General features: G+C 46.5%; 2 protein-coding genes across 8 annotated transcripts in view; one reads left to right on the top strand and one right to left on the bottom strand.

Annotated features, from left to right (window-relative positions):
- Positions 1-12,439, top strand: part of LOC103019325 (uncharacterized) — a 192,709-nt gene extending 180,270 nt beyond the window's left edge. Inside the window, exon 7 of the transcript XR_009007192.1 lies at positions 12,421-12,439. The gene's annotated coding sequence lies outside the window, so the exon portion shown is untranslated. The remainder of the gene's footprint in view (positions 1-12,420) is intronic.
- LOC102999060 (cyclin-Y-like protein 1) overlaps positions 1-21,733 on the bottom strand; it is a 785,789-nt gene that overhangs the window by 31,590 nt on the left and 732,466 nt on the right. Inside the window, exon 1 of one of the 7 annotated variants that reach the window (XM_057541143.1) lies at positions 2,401-2,799. The exons of the other annotated variants lie outside the window; for them this stretch is intronic. Within the exon in view, the coding sequence (XP_057397126.1) occupies positions 2,401-2,626 (226 nt within the window). The 5' untranslated portion in view covers positions 2,627-2,799. Of the gene's footprint in view, positions 1-2,400; positions 2,800-21,733 lie in introns of those variants that run through there. 7 annotated transcript variants of the gene reach the window in all.

Raw genomic sequence — 21,733 nt, 5'->3', positions numbered from 1 at the left:
AATAATTCTTCACTGTAGAAAAGCCAAAATGTTTTATATCTGAGTAGGTATTTCTCAGTTTCCAGGGAAACTGATACAAAATTGTCTGAAATAAAGACATTAAGAGCAAACTTCCAATGTGCCTGTGCTTTATATTTGGTGTTCTGACCTTGTTTCTATGGAAACTTAATTAATAGGCAAATGCTGAAATTGAGGTTTCTCTTATCACTTTATTGAATGCCCCCCCCCCCAAAAGACAAATTGAAATGAAATTTTAACAATCATGTTAAACATAAAAAGGTAAATTCTGTACTCATGAACTCTATTTTTCCAGTTCCTGATTTAGCACTCCTTCCTTATCATACATAGTCGTATGCTAAATGCTTAGTACCTTACCTGCCCGCTTACCAGCTTCCCCTAATGTCCCTCTGTCCAGGGCATTCTCGGCTTCAACTGGATTTCACCAGAACAAACTCTTTAAATTATATCAACGTGTTTACCTGACTGATAAATTTAGGCTATTTCATGACTTCTACTTTTATTCATATCCATTGCAATGTATGTACAGACAGAGAATGGAGAGGTAAATGTTGCTTCTGAGTTGTGTACAATAAACTGGAATGGCAATAATCAAAACTGGAGTATGCTGAGATAGGCCTAACTTATGGATAAATTATAAAATATAAGGTGCACTCTAAACAGTTTCTTAAGCATCCCAAGAACTGAATTTGGCATATCTACCACCTCCCAAGTCTGTCTCTTTTGTTCAGTAAAGGTCCAATTTTCGTCTCTCATCCTACATTAGCCAACTACTAACTGTTTTTAAAAATCATTTAGAGGCTTACCTTATAGCAACAAGCAGAGCAGTTTTCACAAGTACTTACATGCTTTGTGTTTAAAGCTACAATTAATTCACATAATTTGTTCATTCTTTCACAATATCTAACTATTCTGAAAAGGGAGTACTTTCCACTTACAAAGCCACGTCCATCATAAGGGTGAATCCACAGGCTTAATTATTCTAACTTTTAAAGAAATTAAATAAACCCAACTAAAATTTAAATAGAAGAGCTGTAAGACATTTCGTCTATGAAATAATGAAATAATCTCTGGCATTTAAATGAAACAAATGGGCCAGTGGGGCTTTAACATCTTTATGATACAATGTTTTATACTTCAAAGAACAGTCTTTATTAAAGTGCCACTATGCTACCCAGAAATTTTTTTTTTTAACCTAGAGCCATCCCTTTCCAAAATTCTAGAGGCAAAAATCAAACATTTCCTCTCTTCTCTCTCTCCTCTCCTCCCCGACAACACCCACCCCCAGCCACTTAGCCTTCAGAACTTTTACCTGAACATTCTTAAAGTTAAATAGTATTCTACTGGGGGCGGGGGGGCGGAGGAGGGAGCCATGGAGACATTTTTCTGCAGGATGGATGTGGTATGTTAACTCCCAAACCTTTATATTACAAATGACAATCTGAAGTTGTTTTTTCTCCTTTGAAACTTCTGTCCAGCAGTCTCAGGAACCACCTCACCCCTCCCTTAGAACAGGCAACGTGCAAAAGAAGTCGGTTAAGGCTGTGCAGCTGAAGACATACTTGTGTCAAAGTGGGAATTTAAAAGTAATCAGAACTCCATGGGGTCTCCTTTGGTAAAGAAAAAACACCCAACAACTATTCTCTGCAGCCGTGGCAGTAACGTTTCACACCGTTCACAGTTATTTTAAGCCCCTCTCCCACCATTTTCTTTCCTATCGTGTTCAAATTATAGTTAGAAGGGATAAAGTAGCTTCTATCAGGGCGACTGAAAACATTAAAATCCAAAGAATTTTAGTTAAGAACACCATACTGACTCTGTCCATCTCTATTTTGAATTTAAATGACAAATCCTCTAATGTTTGTCTTAATTGTCTCGAGTATCAACTACCTTAACGAATAGAAGTCTATCATCAGGCCCTTACCTAGTTCCTTCGCTTAGGTACCATCTGGATAGGGAGACGGGATGGATACGCCGAAGTTAGAGTATTTAAGTTTTCATTAAGAAAAGAGAGAATACACCAGAAAGTCTCTGCTAAGTCCCACGAGATGTTAAATAGAACCACGAACAGGAAGGGCCGCGGATTGGAGGGTCTCAGGCCGGGCTGGGAAATGGGAACGGGGGAAAGAATTGGGCATTCGGGTAGGGAAGAGGGAAGGAGACTGGCCGGACGCGACTGGTAAAGAATAAGGGGTGGGGATGCCAAGCAGAGCCAGCCTTCGTCCCCGGTGCCCAGCCCTGGGAGAGCCAACTCCGGGCAAGAAGGAGCCCTAGGTGGCGTCTCCCTCCCGGGGGACCCTGGGGGCGGCGGAGGCCAGAGGTAAGCCCGAGAGCAGACGGCGCCGACCCCGCGAGGGGCGAGGCGCGCCCGCCGCTTCTTACCTTCGGGCATCTCCCGGTCGCTGATGTGCTGCAGGTGGTGGCCTTCGCCACCTGCGAAATCCAACTCGGCGGGTTCCACGGTAGCCGCCGCCGGAGCTACTGCCACCGCGTTCCCGGCCGCCGCCTTGTAGACCTCAAACTCGTAGTCCGGCTTCGCTGACCCCCTGCGCCGGCCCACCTTGGGGCTGGCATTGGGGCACAGGCAACAAGACAGCGAGTTCCCCATGGGGCGCCTTCACTCCTCGCCGCCGCCGCCTCCGCTCGTCCCCCGACTCCGCTGAGCTCAGAAGCCGCCCCCTCCCCCAACAATGGCGCGGCGGGCACTGGCAGCCCCGGGCTATGCCGGGGCTGTGCCGCACATGCAGACGCGACTTCGCCCGCCGCTCTCCTGTCCGCCCAGCCGCCGGGCCCCGGGCAGGGGCCCGGCCCCGGCCGCACCCCCGCCGCCGCCGCCTCCCCGGAGCCAACTAGTCTGTGAGGGCGGTGACCAGACCGGCTTATTTAAAAGGGGTGGGAACCAGACAAGCGCTGAGACGCGCAACCACTGCAGGGAGAGAGCGCAGCCGGAGCTCCTCCTCCTTCCGCCGCCGCCTCCCAACTGAAAGTAGCTAGCTCGGCCGGCCCTTGCCTACCGGAATGTGTCCTTCGGTCACCTGGTTACGACGGACCAATCACGACCAGAGTTCCCTCAGAGCGCAGGCATGTGACTCACAATGCCCCGCCCCCGCCTGCGGCTGCCCCGCCCCCCGAGCGGCACGCCCCGGACTCTGGTTTCCATTCATCTCTCGCGCTCCGAGCTTTCCGGTCCTGTGGGAAGCGCCGCGTTTGTTTTTTTTTTTGTTTGTTTGTTTTTTTGTTTTTTTTTTGTTTTTTTATACTGCAGGTTCTTATTAGGCATCAGTTTTATACACATCAGTGTATACATGTCAATCCCAATCCCCCAATTCAGCACACCACCATCCCCACCTCACCGCAGTTTTCCCCCCTTGGTGTCCATATGTCCATTCTCTACATCTGAGTCTCAACTTCTGCCCTGCAAACTGGCTCATCTGTACCATTTTTCTAGGTTCCACATACATGCATTAATATACGATATTTGTTTTTCTCTTTCTGACTTACTTCACTCTGTATGACAGTCTCTAGATCCATCCACGTCTCAACAAATAACTCAATTTTGTTCCTTTTTATGGCTGAGTAATATTCCATTGTATATATGTACCACATCTTCTTTATCCATTCGTCTGTTGATGGGCATTTAGGTTGCTTCCATGACCTGGCTATTGTAAATAGTGCTGCAATGAACATTCGGGTGCATGTGTCCTTTTGAATTACGGTTTTCTCTGGGTATATGCCCAGTAGTGGGATTGCTGGGTCATATGGTAATTCTATTTTTAGTTTTTTAAGGAACCTCCATATTGTTCTCCATAGTGGCTGTATCAATTTACATTCCCACCAACAGTGCAAGAGGGTTCCCTTTTCTCCACACCCTCTCCAGCATTTGTTGTTTGTAGATTTTCTGATGATGCCCATTCTAACAGGAGTGAGGTGATACCTCATTGTAGTTTTGATTTGCATTTCTCTAATAATTAGTGATGTTGAGCATCTTTTCATGTGCTTCGTGGCCGTCTGTATGTCTTCTTTGGAGAAATGTCTATTTAGGTCTTCTGCCCAGTTTTGGATTGGGGTGTTTGTTTCTTTGATATTGAGCTGAATGAGCTGTTTATATATTTTGGAGATTAATCCTTTGTCAGTTGATTCATTTGCAAATATTTTCTCCCATTCTGAGGGTTGTCTTTTCGTCTTGTTTATGGTTTCCTTTGCTGTGCAAAAGCTTTGAAGTTTCATTAGGTCCCACTTGTTTATTTTTGTTTTTATTTCCATTACTCTAGGAGGTGGATCAAAAAAGATCTTGCTGTGATTTATGTCAAAGAGTGTTCTTCCTATGTTTTCCTCTAAGAGTTTTATAGTGTCCAGTCTTATATTTAGGTCTCTAATCCATTTTGAGTTTATTTTTGTGTATGGTGTTAGGGAGTATTCTAATTTCATTCTTTTACATGTAGCTGTCCAGTTTTCCCAGCACCACTTATTGAAGAGACTGTCTTTTCTCCATTGTATATCTTTGCCTCCTTTGTCATAGATTAGTTGACCATAGGTGCGTGGGTTAATCTCTGGGCTTTCTATCTTGTTCCATTGATCTATGTTTCTGTTTTTGTGCCAGTACCATATTGTCTTGATTACTGTAGCTTTGTAGTATAGTCTGAAGTCAGGGAGTCTGATTCCTCCAGCTCCATTTTTTTGCCTCAAGACTGCTTTGGCTATTTGGGGTCTTTTGTGTCTCCATACAAATTTTAAGATGATTTGTTCTAGCTCCGTAAAAAATGCCATTGGTAATTTGATAGGGATTGCATTGAATCTGTAGATTGCTTTGGGTAGTATACTCATTTTCACAATGTTGATTCTTCCAATCCAAGAACATGGTATATCTCTCCATCTGTTGGTATCATCTTTAATTTCTTTCATCAGTGTCTTATAGATTTCTGCATACAGGTCTTTTGTCTCCCTAGGTAGGTTTATTCCTAGGCATTTTATTCTTTTTGTTGCAATGGTAAATGGGAGTGTTTCCATAATTTCTCTTTCAGATTTTTCATCATTAGTGTATAGGAATGCAAGAGATTTCTGTGCATTAATTTTGTAACCTGCAACTTTACCATATTCATTAATTAGCTCTAGCAGTTTTCTGGTGGCAGTTTTAGGATTCTCTATGTATAGTATCATGTCATCCGCAAACAGTGACAGTTTTACTTCTTCTTTTCCAATTTGTATTCCTTTTATTTCTTTTTCTTCTCTGATTGCCGTGGCTAGGACTTCCAGAACTATGTTGAATAATAGTGGTGAGAGTGGACGTCCTTGTCTCGTTCCTGATCTTAGAGGAAATGCTTTCAGTTTTTCACCATTGAGAATGATGTTTGCTGTGGGTTTGTCATATATGGCCTTTATTATGTTGAGGTAGGTTCCCTCTATGCCCACTTTCTGGAGAGTTTTTATCAGAAATGGGTGTTGAATTTTGTCAAACGCTTTTTCTGCATCTATTGAGATGATCATATGGTTTTTATTCTTCAATTTGTTAATATGGTGTATCACATTGATTGATTTGCGTATATTGAAGAATCCTTGCATCCCTGGGATAAATCCCACTTGATCGTGATGTATGATCCTTTTAATGTGTTGTTGGATTCTGTTTGCTAGTATTTTGTTGAGGGTTTTTGCATCTATATTCATCAGTGATATTGGTCTGTAATTTTCTTTTTTTGTAGTGTCTTTGTCTGGTTTTGGTATCAGGGTGATGGTGGCCTCATAGAATGAGTTTGGGAGTCTTCCTTCTTCTGCAATTTTTTGGAAGAGTTTGAGAAGGATGGGTGTTAGCTCTTCTCTAAATGTTTGATAGAATTCACCTGTGAAGCCATCTGGTCCTGGACTTTTGTTTGTTGGAAGATTTTTAATCACAGTTTCAATTTCATTACTTGTGATTGGTCTGTTCATATTTTCTGTTTCTTCCTGATTCAGTCTTGGAAGGTTATACCTTTCTAAGAATTTGTCCATTTCTTCCAGGTTGTCCATTTTATTGGCATAAAGTTGCTTGTAGTAGTCTCTTAGGATGTTTTGTATTTCTGCGGTGTCTGTTGTAACTTCTCCTTTTTCGTTTCTGATTTTATTGATTTGAGTCCTCTCCCTATTTTTCTTGATGAGTCTGGCTAATGGCTTATCAATTTTGTTTATCTTCTCAAAGAACCAACTTTTAGTTTTATTGATCTTTGCTATTGTTTTCTTTGTTTCTATTTCATTTATTTCTGCTCTGATCTTAATGATTTCTTTCCTTCTGCTAACTTTGGGTTTTGTTTGTTCTTCTTTCTCTAGTTTCTTTAGGTGTAAGGTTAGATTGTTTACTTGAGATTTTTCTTGTTTCTTTAGGTAGGCTTGTATAGCTATAAACTTCCCTCTTAGAACCGCTTTTGCTGCATCCCATAGGTTTTGGGTCGTCGTGTTTTCATTGTCATTTGTCTCTAGGTATTTTTTTATTTCCTGTTTGATTTCTTCAGTGATCTCTTGGTTATTTAGTAACGTATTGTTTAGCCTCCATGTGTTTGTCTTTTTTACGTTTTTTTCCCTGCAATTCATTTCTAATCTCATAGCGTTGTGGTCAGAAAAGATGCTTGATATGATTTCAATTTTCTTAAATTTACTGAGGCTTGATTTGTGACCCAAGATGTGATCTATCCTGGAGAATGTTCCGTGCGCACTTGAGAAGAACGTGTAATCTGCCGTTTTTGGATGGAATGTCCTATATATATCAATTAAATCTATCTGGTCTATTGTGTCATTTAAAGCTTCTGTTTCCTTATTTATTTTCATTTTGGATGATCTGTCCATTGGTGTAAGTGAGGTGTTAAAGTCCCCCACTATGATTGTGTTACTGTCGATTTCCTCTTTTATAGCTGTTAGCAGTTGCCTTATGTATTGAGGTGCTCCTATGTTGGGTGCATATATATTTATAATTGTTATATCTTCTTCTTGGATTGATCCCTGGATCATTATGTAGTGTCCTTCCTTGTCTCTTGTAACATTCTTTATTTTAAAGTCTATTTTATCTGATATGAGTATAGCTACTCCAGCTTTCTTTTGATTTCCATTTGCATGGACTATCTTTTTCCATCCCCTCACTTTCAGTCTGTATGTGTCCCTAGGTCTGAAGTGGGTCTCTTGTAGACAGCATATATATGGGTCTTGTTTTTTAATCCATTCAGCCAGTCTATGTCTTTTGGTTGGGGCATTTAATCCATTCACGTTTAAGGTAATTATCGATATGTATGTTCCTATGACCATTTTCTTAATTGTTTTGGGTTTGTTTTTGTAGGTCCTTTTCTTCTCTTGTGTTTCCCACTTAGAGAAGTTCCTTTAGCATTTGTTGTAGAGCTGGTTTGGTGGTGCTGAATTCTCTTAGCTTTTGCTTGTCTGTAAAGCTTTTGATTTCTCCATCGAATCTGAATGAGATCCTTGCCGGGTAGAGTAATCTTGGTTGTAGGTTCTTCCCTTTCATCACTTTAAGTATATCATGCCACTCCCTTCTGGCTTGCAGAGTTTCTGCTGAGAAATCAGCTGTTAACCTTATGGGAGTTCCCTTGTATGTTATTTGTCGTTTTTCCCTTGCTGCTTTCAGTAATTTTTCTTTGTCTTTAATATTTGCCACTTTGATTACTATGTGTCTCGGCGTGTTTCTCCTTGGGTTTATTCTGTATGGGACTCTCTGCGCTTCCTGGACTTGGGTGGCTATTTCCTTTCCCATGTTAGGGAAGTTTTCGACTATAATCTCTTCAAATATTTTCTCTGGTCCTTTCTCTCTCTCTTCTCCTTCTGGGACCCCTATAATGCGAATGTTGTTGCGTTTAATGTTGTCCCAGAGGTCTCTTAGGCTGTCTTCATTTCTTTTCATTCTTTTTTCTTTAGTCTGTTCTGCAGCAGTGAATTCCACCATTCTGTCTTCCAGGTCACTTATCCGTTCTTCTGCCTCAGTTATTCTGCTATTGATTCCTTCTAGTGTAGTTTTCATTTCAGTTATTGTATTGGTCATCTCTGTTTGTTTGTTCTTTAATTCTTCTAGGTCTTTGTTAATCATTTCTTGCATCTTCTCAATCTTTGCCTCCACTCTTATTCCGAGGTCCTGGATCATCTTCACTATCATTATTCTGAATTCTTTTTCTGGAAGGTTGCCTATCTCCACTTCATTTAGTTGTTTTTCTGGGGTTTTTTCTTGTTCCTTCATCTGGTACATAGCCCTCTGCCTTTTCATCTTCTCTGTCTTTCTGTAACTGTGGGTTTTGGTCCACAGGCTGCAGGATTGTAGTTTTTCTTGCTTCTGTTCTCTGCCCTCTGGTGGTTGAGGCTATCTAAGAGGCTTGATGGGAGGCTCTGGTGGTGGGTAGAGCTGACTGTTGCTGTGGCGGTCAGAGCTCAGTAAAAACGCCGCGTTTGTTAATCGAAGCCGTCCTGAGTCAGTGGGCTCTGTAGAAAGCCCCTGTTCGTAAAATGCCAGTTCAGTTAGCAACTCGGTTTCACCGGGTCGACAGTTGACTCATTTGATGTATCGCTCAACGAACTTAGTTTCACCCCAATTTTTGACCGTTTTTTATAACTGAATGCTCCTCCTGTCTTGCCTTCCAAAGAGTGTTAGTTTCCGCCTACAGTTTAACCATAGCAACCCCCGGGGCCCTGGTCCTACTCTCAATAAAGAGCTGTGGCTGTGTCTTGAATGAGACTCGAGGACACATCACCCCTCCACTTCCTCATCAGTAAATTAGGTACCGAACTCCTCCCTCCCACCTCTGAGGCGCTGGGATTCAGCAACTCGCTTTTCTCGCCTGTTTCTCTCTTCCACGGCAGGAGTTTCCAGGTTTCCCTACTTTAGCCAACAACAACGCATAAAGCACGATTTTCTCATACAAACTTGAGAGTCACAAAGTGAAGTACCACGGTCTTGATTTGATGAAGATGATAACGATAGTTAACATTTGGCAAACACTATGCGCCCGCCCCCGTTCCAAGTGAGGTACTCATTTAACCCTCGGGAACAAAATCCTCAGAAACCTTCATTTTACAGATTTTACAGAAGCTAAGTAACGTTCCCAAGGTCACATGATTGCTCAGGGGTGTGGCCAGGATTTGATCCCTGATTGTGTGGATCCCCAAAGGCACCTTATTGTGATCATGAGAAAATAAAGGTAGAAGTCAAATTTGGTTGGAAGTGGCATAGTGTATCAGGATTTTCTTTTTTTAAGGAGGAGCAATTTTTTGATGTGGATTTTAAAATACTTTCCCTTCATTCAACATTGATTAGTCCCTCCTACATGCCAGGCACCCGTGTGTGAAAAATAGTCCTGCCCTCAGTGACCTCAGGCACGGTGAGAAAACAAAGGCTTAGAAAGCCCAATAGTCTGAGGTCACACTGCTGCAAAGTACTTAAACCTGAAATTCAAACCTAGATCTATTAACCCCAAGTAGATGCTGGGGTAAAGAGCTTGGTTTTCTTCCCAGAAACATGAGAGCCATTGAATGTTGTGAAGTTAAGGAGTCACTATCAGGTGGTTTGTAGTGAGGTCACGCTTGAGAATAAGTAGGACTGATGGAAGCAACAAAACCCATTAAGAGACTTTATATTCATCTAAGAGAGGAGTGAGGGTTCAAACTAAAGGCAGTGGCAGAGATTGGAGTGGAGGGAAAGGATCTGAGGTCATTTGGGAGGTAGAATAGAAGTGCTCAGTGACTAGATATGGAGCGGGAAGGGGAAAAGAGAAGCAAAAATGGCTGCTAGGGTTCTGGCTTAGGGAACTATGTAGAGTGTGGTTACTTTTTCTTAGATAGTGCAGGAAAAGGAAGAGGTTTGGGAAGGAAGATCATTTTGGCTTCTGTTAAGCGGAACATGGAAATGGAGCTCTCTGGTTGAAAGTAAGCCTCTGCAGGCTAAGTCCATTTTGTGATATCCCAACTTATGTTTTCAAAAATAACACATTAAATCAATTTAAAAATGTGATTGGGGAAATTCCCTAATGTTGACAGCTAAGAATATCACATTTTTCATGGAGCAACTTGGAATCTATGGTTTTAGTAAATGAGGCATCCTATGTAAAATAAAACTGGTAAATGAGAGCTCTACCCACCACCAGAGCCTCCCATCAAGCCTCTTAGATAGCCTCAACCACCAGAGGGCAGACAGCAGAAGCAAGAAAAACTACAATCCTGCAGCCTGTGGACCAAGAAACACAGTTAGAGAAAGATAGACAAGATGAAAAGGCAGAGGGCTATGTACCAGATGAAGGAACAAGAAAAAACCCCAGAAAAACAACTAAATGAAATGGAGATAGGCAACTGCCGCAGACCGGCTGCAGAAAGCTAGAAGTTCCTGGCGGTGAGGGGTAAGGAACTGAAAAGCACCAGTATGGGGTCAGAAGGGCCAAGACAACTGATGGTTGCAAGGCAAGTTTATTCAAAGAGCATGAATGTATATATAGGTTTAGTACGGAACCAATATCAGACAATACATCAGTAAACCTTGTATTTCCACATAATTCCCTCGCCACTATCTATGCGCCACTATCTATGCACCACTATCTATGCACCACTATCTATGCGTCAGCATGCCTTATGGGCCATTCTTTGGAGATACAGACTTCCCCCTCAGGGCAGCACGTCCTTCTTCTGGGGAACAACCAGGGGCTCTTAGATGCAGAGCAGGCACCTGGAGCGAAACTAGCCGCAAGCCATTTTCCTTTTTTACGCTCAATACCGCAGCGTCAGGAGTGCATACCAAGAGAAGTTCTCCGGAAAGCAGAAAGCTGAATAAGCTTACAGCTTGGGGGCCACCACAACAAATGGCACTCATAGTTGGCTCTTTCTGCATGTTTCTGACCCTCTGTTCTGGGGCAGCTCACTCTGGTGGGTCCTTCAGGGGAGGAGCTTGCCATGTGGTCACAGTCTTCGGCGTTGGGCTGAGAACTCTTAGACAGTAGAGCCCGTGGTGTCTGATTAGCTCTGCCCAGCCTCATGAGGAGAAGGGCCTGGCCTGCGTCTCCTGATGTTCCAAAGATGGCTCTCCTGAGGACAAAGCAGGACGGGCTGGAGGGCAGATGCCACTGGTAGAAAGAGCTGTGGCCAGAAGGGGTTTTGCATAGTAATCCAGTACTTGGTCCATTTTCATTCTCCTGCCGTTCAGAGGCCTGGCCCCCGGGTCTGCTTTCACTGTGCTGTTAGTGTCACAGAAACAATACTTTGAGTAAGGAAGAGAGAGCTACAAAGGCACAAAGATCTTTCATATTTGCTTTACACATGCCCTCCCCTGAGCTACCTGCAGACAGGTTGAATATGGGGATCTCTCAGAGCAGGTGCAATAGCAGACAAGGATAGATGGGGAAAGAGAGGGAGGGAGGGAGGAGGGGAGGGAGGAGGGGAGGGAGGGAAGGAGAGGAATGAAAAGTCCCGCTTCTGAGAAAAGAGTTCTTTACAGCCAGATCAAACACAAAACTAGAGGAGCAGCAAACAGGACGATTTTTATTCTCATTCAACTCTCACAGGAGATAGGAACGCACATGCTAAAACAGCATTTGCCGGTGTAAGAGCTCACAGTTTTCCACAAAGTCTTTACCCGACAGGATTGTGCAGTTGAGTTGATCTACAAGTGGTTCATAAAGAGCTCCCCCCTCACCCCGCCACACACACGGAAAAGCCAAGTTTCATAACGCCATGACCCTGATCCCTGAAAAGCCCCCTGGAGGCTGACCGTCAGGCCTCCTGCCTGAAGGTGGTTCATCCCAGGGCGGCTGCAGGCTGCACGCGGGCTCAGTGTGCTCTGGCCACAGGCGGCTGTCCAAGCCCATGCAGCTGCTCTCCTCCCCGCCCAGGTGGGGGGACCCTCCAGGCCACCTGGGGTAGCGCTCCCTCTTGGGGACCCTAAGCATCCAACAGAACTGGAGGGGCCTGTGCTGGGCAACCAGCTGGCTGGAGGGAGGGCATAGCTGGTGTTCTGTCATGGTCTTCCTTGGCCCTTTGTTCTCCCAGCTCAAAGCTTTCGTGATGGAGAAGCCGTCCCCATCTTTAGGGGGAGATCTGGTCATTAGAGCCCGGGAGGAGGAAGCCCTTCGCTTCCTGCGGACCTTGCAGCTTTGATGTCACTTAGGTTTCTGTTGAACACCTGGATTTGGATGCAGTTGGAGGAGTGCACTTAGGGATTGGAAGTCATCCAGGAATTTCAAGCAATCAGATGCACCCGGAATGTTAGTAGTTTAAATCAAGGTTTGACAAATTACAGCTCATGGGCTAATCCAGCCCTCGTCCTATTTTTATACGGCCAGCAAGCTAAGAGTGGTTTCTATATTTTTAAAAAGTTGTAAAACAAACAAACAAGAATATGCAAGAGAGACATATATGACCTGCATAGCCTAAAATACTTACTATGTGTCCTTATGTGATTTACAGAATCAGCTTGCCAGCCCCTGGTAAATGAAGGAGCTAGAGATGATAAAACGTCTAAAGTTCACGAGGAAAGGTAAAGACAGTGAATCCCTGGTGGCAAGCATTCACCTTCACTGGAGAATGACACTAGCTGAGCAGGCGCGTGGCTCCCCGCTCACCTGACGGTGCCCGGCCTGCTTATTATAGGGCGACGAGGGCGAAGTTTCCTAGATGGAAACTGCACAACACGGAGGGATGTGATGGATAGTTTTATGTCGACTTGGCTGGGGCATGGTACCCAGATATTTGGTCAGTCGTAGCTGGATGTTGCTGTGATGTCATATTTCAGATGAGATTAACATTTAAACCAGGAGACTTTGAGAAAAGCAGATTGCCCGCCATAATCTGGTTGCATCTCATCCAATTAGTTGAAGGCCTTAAGAGAAAAAAGATTGACCAGCCCCCCCACCCCCCGGGGGAAAAGGGAATTCTGCAGCAGACGGTGTTTGGATGGTCTTTCAGCATCTCCAGCCCACCAACCCACCCTGCTGATTTTAGGCTGCCTAGCCTCTGCCATCACATGAATCAATTCCTTAAAATAACTCTCTCTCTCTCTGTCTCACACAAACACGCACACACATACACGCACATACCTACTCGTGTGTGTGTGTGTGTGTGTGTGTGTGTGTATTCTATTTCTCTGGAGAACCCTGACTACTACCAGGGGGCTGACCTATATACAAATCTTGATAAAAAACGCTCTCTGGTTACAAGCAAGGCCTCGGTGAGACTTGTTCCCATGGTACAAGTCCATCGAGGTCAATAAACAGCCCCAAATGTCTGCAAGTCAAACTAGACTCTGCTTTTTCTGTGTTTCCTAAGACTCCGCATGGGGCTGAAGACACACAGAAGTCAGGCTCCTGGCGGCCGCAACACTCTCTGCCCAGGGCTCCCCCCGCCCCGTTCTTTGGACACATCGCCAAGGCTCTGGAAGAGTACTCAGGGCAGGGCTCATATATGAGGGTCCCAAGGTTGGCGGCGGCCCTCTGGCTCTGATCACCAACTTTCCTCCCACTTAGGTAGTGCAGTGATGGAGACAAAACAGGGCTGGGCTGTCCTAGCTCAGGAGCCCGAAAGGAGACTCTGAGGCCGAGCTTAGCAAGCAGGAGTTTTCCTGGGCAGTGCTCTTGGGGCCAACACCTTTGCTGGGCGAGTGCGGGAAGCAGGGCTGGGCGGAGGGAGCAGGTGAGCCTCGATGCCACCCCGCAGAGGCATCCGGCAATCCTGCGGGGAGCTGTGCCGCTGGGAAGCCCTTCAGAGTTGTTCCCGTTACAGAGAGGGGGTCAGGCCTTCCTACCCACTCAGTGACCACTCGTCTCTCTCCCCAGCGAGGCTGCCCAGGAAGAGGATGTGGTCTTGGCTGCAGGCAATTCCCAGAGAGGACTGAGCTGTGAGCCAGAAGGTGTTGGGAGAACGGGAGACTCTGTCCTGGAGGGGAGTCTGAAGGAGGCAGCCGGCATTCACTACAGTGAGCTCAGCAAATAGCTTCCCAGTGGAGCCACCTTCCTTATCTGCAGCTCCACTTTCCCTGGGCTTCACCAACCTATGCAGACAGATGGGGTCCTAGCAGCGGAAACAGCCTGAATTTGCAGCACCTCCCTCAAATGAACGTAACTCAGATGCCTCCAGGTCTTACCCGCTGGCGTCTGTCAATGTCACATCTGTAGCACTGACCAAACCCACCATTTGTTTGATGAGCAGAGATTCCAGTGTTTGGGGCGGCAGATGAACTCTCCAGTCATTCCCTCTAGAAGCCCCTGGCAGAGTGGGCAGGGGAGAAGGTTTCACATACGATAGAACCACTGCCTCTATCTCCGGTCCAACCCTCCTTCTGTTCTGTGCAGTCTCTTACTGAGCTGCCCATGGGCTTCTAGCCATGCCTACTCATGCCCAATGCCTGGGCCACTTCTGACCATCTCACCCTCTTCCACCCCACCTCTGGCCAGCAGGAAATTTCCATCCTTGCCCTTCTCCTGACCAGCTGCTTCAGAAGGGTTGCTGGGTTTCAAGTGACAGCTCTCTCATTGATGTCCCAGCCGGTCACCTTCCTGGATCACAGGGTCTTGGGGAGGGGGGGGGCGGGGGGCGTGGTCAGGCCAGCCTCAGGTCATATCTGGAATGTGTACACACATCTCAGGCCCTGCTGCCAAGGCTGATCCACGCTGCTGGACCTTTGCTACGGCCACTGTGACTTCCTCACCGAAGGCTCACTCCATCTTCCAAGTCACCCAACTTTGGGGAACCCATTCCATCAGATCGTTCTCTATGTCTGAACCCTGATTATGAGCTGGCTTTAAGTTTTTCCCACTAGACTCTTAGGATGTGTCTGAACATTTATTTTTCTGTCCAGAACTTTCCAAGAGAGTCGAGAAGCTTCCTCTCATTTCTTGACAATTGAAAAGTACCCACTCATGGCAAGCAGGGGAACTCTGAGGGGTTTTGCTATTTAATTCCAGAACCATACTAAGAGAATCATGACAACGTAGCCCAAAATGACAGCACACAAGACAACTGGTGTCCTTTCAAGGTCTGTTTGACAAAGGGATAGAAGAAATGCTTTGGAAATGCACATTTAAAAGTGTCCCACCTAGGGACTTCCCTGGCGGTCCAATGGTTATGACTCCATGCTTCCACTGCAGGGGGCACAGTTTCTATCCCTGGTCAGGGAACTAAGATCCCACATCCCATATGCCGCGTGGCGTGGCCAAAAAAAAAAAAGTGTCCCACCTACACTTGGATGATGGCCCAGCTCCACTGGTCACCCTCAGCATGATCTAGACTGGGATGACCACAGCTGTGTGGGTCAGAAGAGCTGGATTCTTACTCTGGCTTATCCTTTCTTTGCTGTGTGCACCTGTCCTACCTGGGCCTCAACTTTCTCATTTGTAAAATGGAGATACGGCAGCCTTGACTACCAGAGTGTAACCTTGGATGTCAAGTGAGGTGATGTCTGTGAAGAAATTTGTCAGGTATGAGTTACACAGATGTGGAGACCAAGATGGCTGTGAAACTCACTGCCTTCATCAAGAATGCCTGGGCCGAGGAGCCGGAACTGTCCCATCCTTCACCATTTGGGCCTCGCTATAATTCTGCCCACACTCGGCCCCTACACCATGTACAATGTCTTGGTCAACCAGGCCACACCCTACAGCCACCCAGAGCTCCTCCGAGATGATGGGAACGTGCTCAGTTACCCCCAGGACACCAAGGCCCAGCTTGGAGTGGAAGGAGGAAGTGTGAGCACCCCGTCCTCAGTGGCCCCCAATAAAAATGTGAAAACGGAATAAATAAATAAATTACACACAGAAAACAAACTAGTGAATATAACAAAAAAGAAACAGACTCACAGATACAGAGAAGAAACTAGTGGTTATTGGTGGGGAGAGGCAAGGGGGGGAGGGACAAGATAGGGGTAGGGGATTATGAGGTACAAACTACTGTGTATAAAGTAAGTAAGCTACAAAGATATATTGCGCAACACAGGGAATATAGCCAATATTTTATAATAACTATAAATGGACTATAACGTTTAAAAATTGTGAATCGCTTTGTTATATACCTGAAACTTACATAATACTGTACATCATACCTCAATTAAAAAAACAGGGGCTTCCCTGGTGGCGCAGGGGTTGAGAGTCTGCCTGCCAATGCAGGGGACATGGGTTTGAGCCCTGGTCTGGGAAGATCCCACATGCCGCGGAGCAACTAGGCCCGTGAGCCACAACTACTGAGCCTGCACGTCTGGAGCTTGTGCTCCGCAACAAGAGAGGCCGCGATAGTGAGAGGCCCGCGCACCGCGATGAAGAGTGGCCCCCGCACCGCGATGAAGAGTGGCCCCCGCTTGCCACAACTAGAGAAAGCCCTCGCACAGAAACAAAGACCCAACATAGCAATCAATCAATCAATCAATAAATCTTTAAAAAAAACAGAAAAGAGAATGTAAGTTCAATGACGATAAGGACATTTTACCCTTTACATATCTTTGTATTCTTTGAGCCTGGTAACTACCCTGCACATAGTAGAAACTCAAATACATTCATTGAGTGAAAGAAAGAAAGAAATTACACAAAGGTGGGGTCCACTTTCCAGCTTCGTGGTCTAGCAGCTGCAGCCACACTGGGAGGTCACTACCACACGCTGTTTATTCTCTATTCCTGAGTCCACACGTGTGGCCCTCAGCCAGAGGCAGGATGTGTACGAGCTGTATCAACACAGCCCCTCCCCGATAGGTTCCCAGATGCCCTGGTCGGGGCTGGGAGAAGACGTAGGTTTTGAAAAATCGCCTCAATAAGTTCCACCATGACCCCCCACCTCCCAAGTTAAGCCCCCCAGGCTCAACTCCTTCAAAGAACCCACTGAGGATCAAAGGCCCTGGAATTCCCGACACCTTTAGCTCATTCAGAGCAAGAAGTTCACCAGACCTTCTTGAACTGTAAGCGATGTCAGACACAGCACCCTCCCCTGTGTTTTCCTAATGTGGGTCCTCACTCCCCAGCTCATTCGCTGGCTGCCTGGCCCATCTGGAGAGGTCTGGGGTGCAGCAAATGGTTTCCAAATGTCTGAATTTAATGAGACACATCTTTTCTAAAGCCATTCTAGAAAGAGATAGTGGCTTCCAGTGGGAGGTAAAGAGACCCCCTGGAAGCCATTAATCTTCCCACGTCTTAGGGCATGCTAGGCAAGCAGTTTGGAAGGAGGTCAAACCCAACTGAGGACCCAGGGAGGCTCACTTTGGGGTGAGCCTGGCAAGTCGACTCTCTAAGAATGTGTACCTCAGCTGCCACCAAGGCCACTGCTGGATCCCAGCTTGGGAGGGGAGAGGAGACAGGGATAAGAGTGGTGACACTCTCTCAGCGTGTTCTGCACCCCAGGCCCAGCCCTGTCCAAGCTCCACCTCATCCAGTCCTCACAACAACCCGATGAGGTAGGTTCTTTTTTTTTTTTTTTTTTTTTAATTTATTTATTTATTATTTATTTTTGCCTGTGTTAGGTCTTTGTTGCTGCACGCGGGCTTTCTTTAGATGTGGCAAGCGGGGGCTACTCTTCATTGTGGTGCGCAGGCTTCTCATTGTGGTGTCTTCTCTTGTTGCAGAGCACGGGCTCTAGGCAAGTGGGCTCACTAGTTGTGGCTCGCGGGCTCAGTAGTTGTGATGCACGGGCTTAGTTGCTCCGCGGCATATGAGATCTTCCCGGACCAGGGCTCGAACCCGTGTCCCCTGCATTGGCACGCAGATCCTTAACCTCTGCGCCACCAGGGAAGTCCCCCAATGAGGTAGATTCTTTATTAGCCCACTTTACAGATTGGGAAGCCAAGGCTCAGGGGAGGTAACTGAAGCCAATAGCCAACAAGTGTCAGGACTAGGATTTGACCCTTGCTGTCCAACCACTATGTTATGCCCCCAGAGTGAGGTTGAGGCATTGTTTCTCAGAGGAAAACTGAATGATCCCCCAGATGAGAACTCAGAAAAAGGCCTTCCTTTAGGCTTAGCAGGCGTGGGGTGAGTGGCATGGGAGTGGGCTGGGGATGTGGGGAGGAATGGGAGCACCCAGACCTGAGACAGCCCTTGGCACCTGCCTGGGCTTTCCATTTGGTGGTGAAGTCTCTGCTGCCATCCCCAGAGCTGCCCAGCCTCCCTTTCCTTGGCCTCTTCCTGTCCATCTTTTCCTCAGGGTGGGGGGTGCCCCACAGTTCAGAGCACAGCCGAGCTGGTCCTCTGGCCTCGGCATCCCATCTCTTCTGCTCTCCTCCTTTCTCCAGGAGGAGGAAATGCCCATTTTACCTGAACACACTTGGGCATTGAGCCTTTTAGGAGCTGTCTGCGGGAGCTGCAACCTGAAACGTGAAGCATGGGAAAGGCTGGTCCCCCACCCTGCCTCACACAGCTGCAAGTCAGTAGGAGGCCTGCTTGAGACAAGCAGCACTTTGTCATTTATTTTTCCTTTCCTCTTTTTTTTAAACACTTATATTCCATAATAGCTGGTATTCCTCAGTGTTTACTCTCATCATTATAAAGCCCTTATTCCTTAAATGTTTGCTTAACATTTTTTGCAGAGCAAAGGAGAAAGCTCCATGGGCCTCTGCAAACAGCTGCTTCCCAAAGACAAGGGAGGAAAATACCCAAAGCAATGATGAGGTAAAAGGGTCCGTGAGCCCTGGGAGGTTCTCCTGGCAGTCCGAGGGCTGCGGCTCATTGCCAAGGCCATCATATGGCTGCCTTTAGAGCCCACTCACTGACCAGTCTCTGGGGCCCATGAAGGCCATGGAGGTTATGACAAAAAAGTCATCTCGGAACTTCCCTGGAGGTCTGGTGGTTAAGACTCCACGCTTCTGGACTTCCCTGGTGGTGCAGTGGTTAAGAATCCACCTGTGAATGCAGGGAACATGGGTTTGATCCCTGGTCCAGGAAGATCCCACATGCTGTGGAGCAGCTAAGCCCATGCACCACAACTACTGAGCCCGCGAGCCACAACTACTGAGCCCGTGTGCCACAACTACTGAAGCCCCTGCACCTAGACCCCGTGCTCCGCAACAAGAAAAGCCACTGCAATGAGAAGCCCGCGCACCGCAACGAAGAGTAGCCCCCACGCACCGCAACTAGAGAAAGCCCGCGCACAGCAACAAAGACCCAACGCAGTCAAATTAATTAATTAATTATTTTTAAAAAAGGACTCCGTGCTTCCACTGCAGGGGGCACGGGCTTGATCCCTGGTTGGGGAACTAAGATCTCGCATGTTATGTGGCGTGGCCAAAAGAGAAAAAAGAAAAAGAAAAAAGAAAAGGGGAGAAAACAGTTTCCAATTTATTAAAAAAAAAAGAAAAAAAGAAAAAGAAAAAAGGTCATCTCACCTTCCACCCAGAAGCATTCAGTGGGGTGTCCCCACAGTGCTAGAACAGTTCAAATGATCCACACCCCAGTGGGGCCTCTGAGTTCAGGCCCCAGCAGGGTAGAAGTTTCTTTGGGGAGCTCTGAGACCAGGATTGGCTCCAGAATAGCCAGATAGCACCCCCAGCCAGGCATCTCCAGCGACTTCTTGGCAGGTCAACGTCATGGTCTCTCCTGTGGCCCCTTCTCCTTGAATTAACGCCTTAAATTTTCAAAATGCCTTGTGATTTTCAAAACACTTTCACACACATTTTTTATTTGATCCTCACATTACCCTGGAGGAAGGCACCTGGCAGATGAGTAACTGAAGCATTGGAAGCTTAATGGCTTGCCTAAGGTCACTTCGTGTTATGGACTGAATGTCTGTGTCCCCTTCCCTCAAATTCATATGAGGAAGCCCTACCCTCCAATGTTAGGTATTTGGACATGGGTCTTTGGAAGTTATTACATTTAGATGAGCTCATGAGGGTGGGGTCCTCATGATGCGATTCGTGCCCTTATAAGAAAAGGTACCACAGAGCTTGTTTTCACTTTCTCCCACCATGTTCATGCTCACACACACAGGGAAGAGGTCATATGAGCACACAGCAGGATGGCGGCCATCTGCAACCCAAGGAGAGAGCTCTCACCAGAAGCTGACCATACTGGCACCTTGATTTTGGACTTCCAGCCTCCAGACTGTGAGAAATAAATGTCTGCTGTTTAAGCCATCCAGCCCATGGCATTTTGCTACAGCAGCCCGAGCAAGGAATACATACACTTGGCTTCTAAGATCCTGTTGGAACACCAAGGTCTATGGCCTCAGCACCTCTCAGTGAATGGTCCCATTCTCCAGCTCCTAACCCCAGAAAACTGGATGCCATCCTGATTCCTCCCCTCCAGTCACCTCCAACCCACCATTCTACCCTAAATATCTCTGCAGCCCAACCCTGACACTCTGTCCCTATAGCCACTGCCTCCATTCAGGTCTTTATTTCTCACTTGGATGAATGTAATGCCCTCCTCCCCATTCTCCACCTGGCATGCAGAACACACACACCTGGTTATGATTCTCCCCCAAGTCACCTTTTAGTGATCCCCCACGGCCTTCAGGGTCAAGCCCAAGCCCCTGGCACCTTCAGGGCCCTCATGGGTCACCTGATTCCTTCTGAGCAGGCATGCTGCTCCCAGGGCTGGGCATGGCACCTAGCTCCAGCCCACCACCCCTCAAAACCCTGCTGGATGACTCCTAGCCACCCCTCAAGATTAAACTCAGCCTCACCTCTTCTGGGAAGCCTTCCCAGAGTCCCCCAGTCTCAGTCAGGGGCTCCCAAAGCCCCAGGTGCCTCCTCTTATCATGAAGCTGCTCCTCCTGGGATATTCCTGTGTGCCGATCCTCTTTCCCTCCCACTGGACTCTGAGTTCCATGGGACACAGGACTGAGGTCTAACCTCCATATTACCTGGCTCTGGCTTAGGATACAGTTTTTGAGGGACTGAATAGGTCCAAGGACTTCAGTTGGATTCCTGAGATGCAGACTCTGTTTAGGATAGGATTTTAGAATTCCTTCTCCAAGTCTGTTATCTTCACTCTGTCTGGCTCTAAACCTGGCTTCTTTGAAAAAGTGCCCATGCTGATTCCAGCCAGACTTCCCAGCTCCCAACTGCCTCATTGTCACCTCCACCCACACCCACCCACCTCCAGGGGTGAAACGGTACACAAAGGCAGAACCAGGTGCCACCTGAGAAACAGTCCTGAAGATACGTCCCAGGCATCTGCTAGTTAAAGGACATCCAGCCTCCTGGAGGAGGGGACAGAGACAAGGGATAAAATACAACTGTTTTGCCTGTTTGGGGGTTGGTGGGGGTGGGTAGTGTATACTTGCTTCTGTGGTGACTGTATGCGGGTAAATGGACAAGGTCTGTCATCTGTTTAGGGACCTGTTTTGTATTCTCCCAACCCTACACCCATTTTTCTTTTCTTTTTTGAATGTACTTTTTTTTTTTTTTTAAAACCAAGGTTGTAGAATTCCAATTTTTTTTTCAACCTTGGAACCTGAAGTAGAATGTCCTCAAGTGGACGGATTTTAGTCCTTAGAGAGTCAGTGTGTGTGTTGCTGCTTATTTAAATACAGTTCAGTTGGAGCCCCAAGAGTGCCAAGGTCCTCCCTATGCCTTCCAGATGCCCTTCTTCTTCCTAAAACCAGGAGAGGTGAGCACCTGAGCAGGGAATCTCAGGTGACTTAATTTAGTTCACCAGTGCCTACTCTGAAGTGCTGGGTGTCCGTTCTTGAAGAAACAAACTCACTGGAAGGGCATGTTTTCTTATTATATACTAATAACTTCTTATACTAATTTGTACCAGAAGTTCCTTGATTGTGACTTATGCCAAGTAATTATGAAGTTTTTTTTTTT

The sequence above is a fragment of the Balaenoptera acutorostrata genome, chromosome 1 (assembly GCF_949987535.1).
Source record: "Balaenoptera acutorostrata chromosome 1, mBalAcu1.1, whole genome shotgun sequence".
In the NCBI taxonomy this organism is placed as follows: domain Eukaryota; kingdom Metazoa; phylum Chordata; class Mammalia; order Artiodactyla; family Balaenopteridae; genus Balaenoptera; species Balaenoptera acutorostrata.
This window is presented reverse-complemented; position numbering and strand designations above follow the sequence as displayed.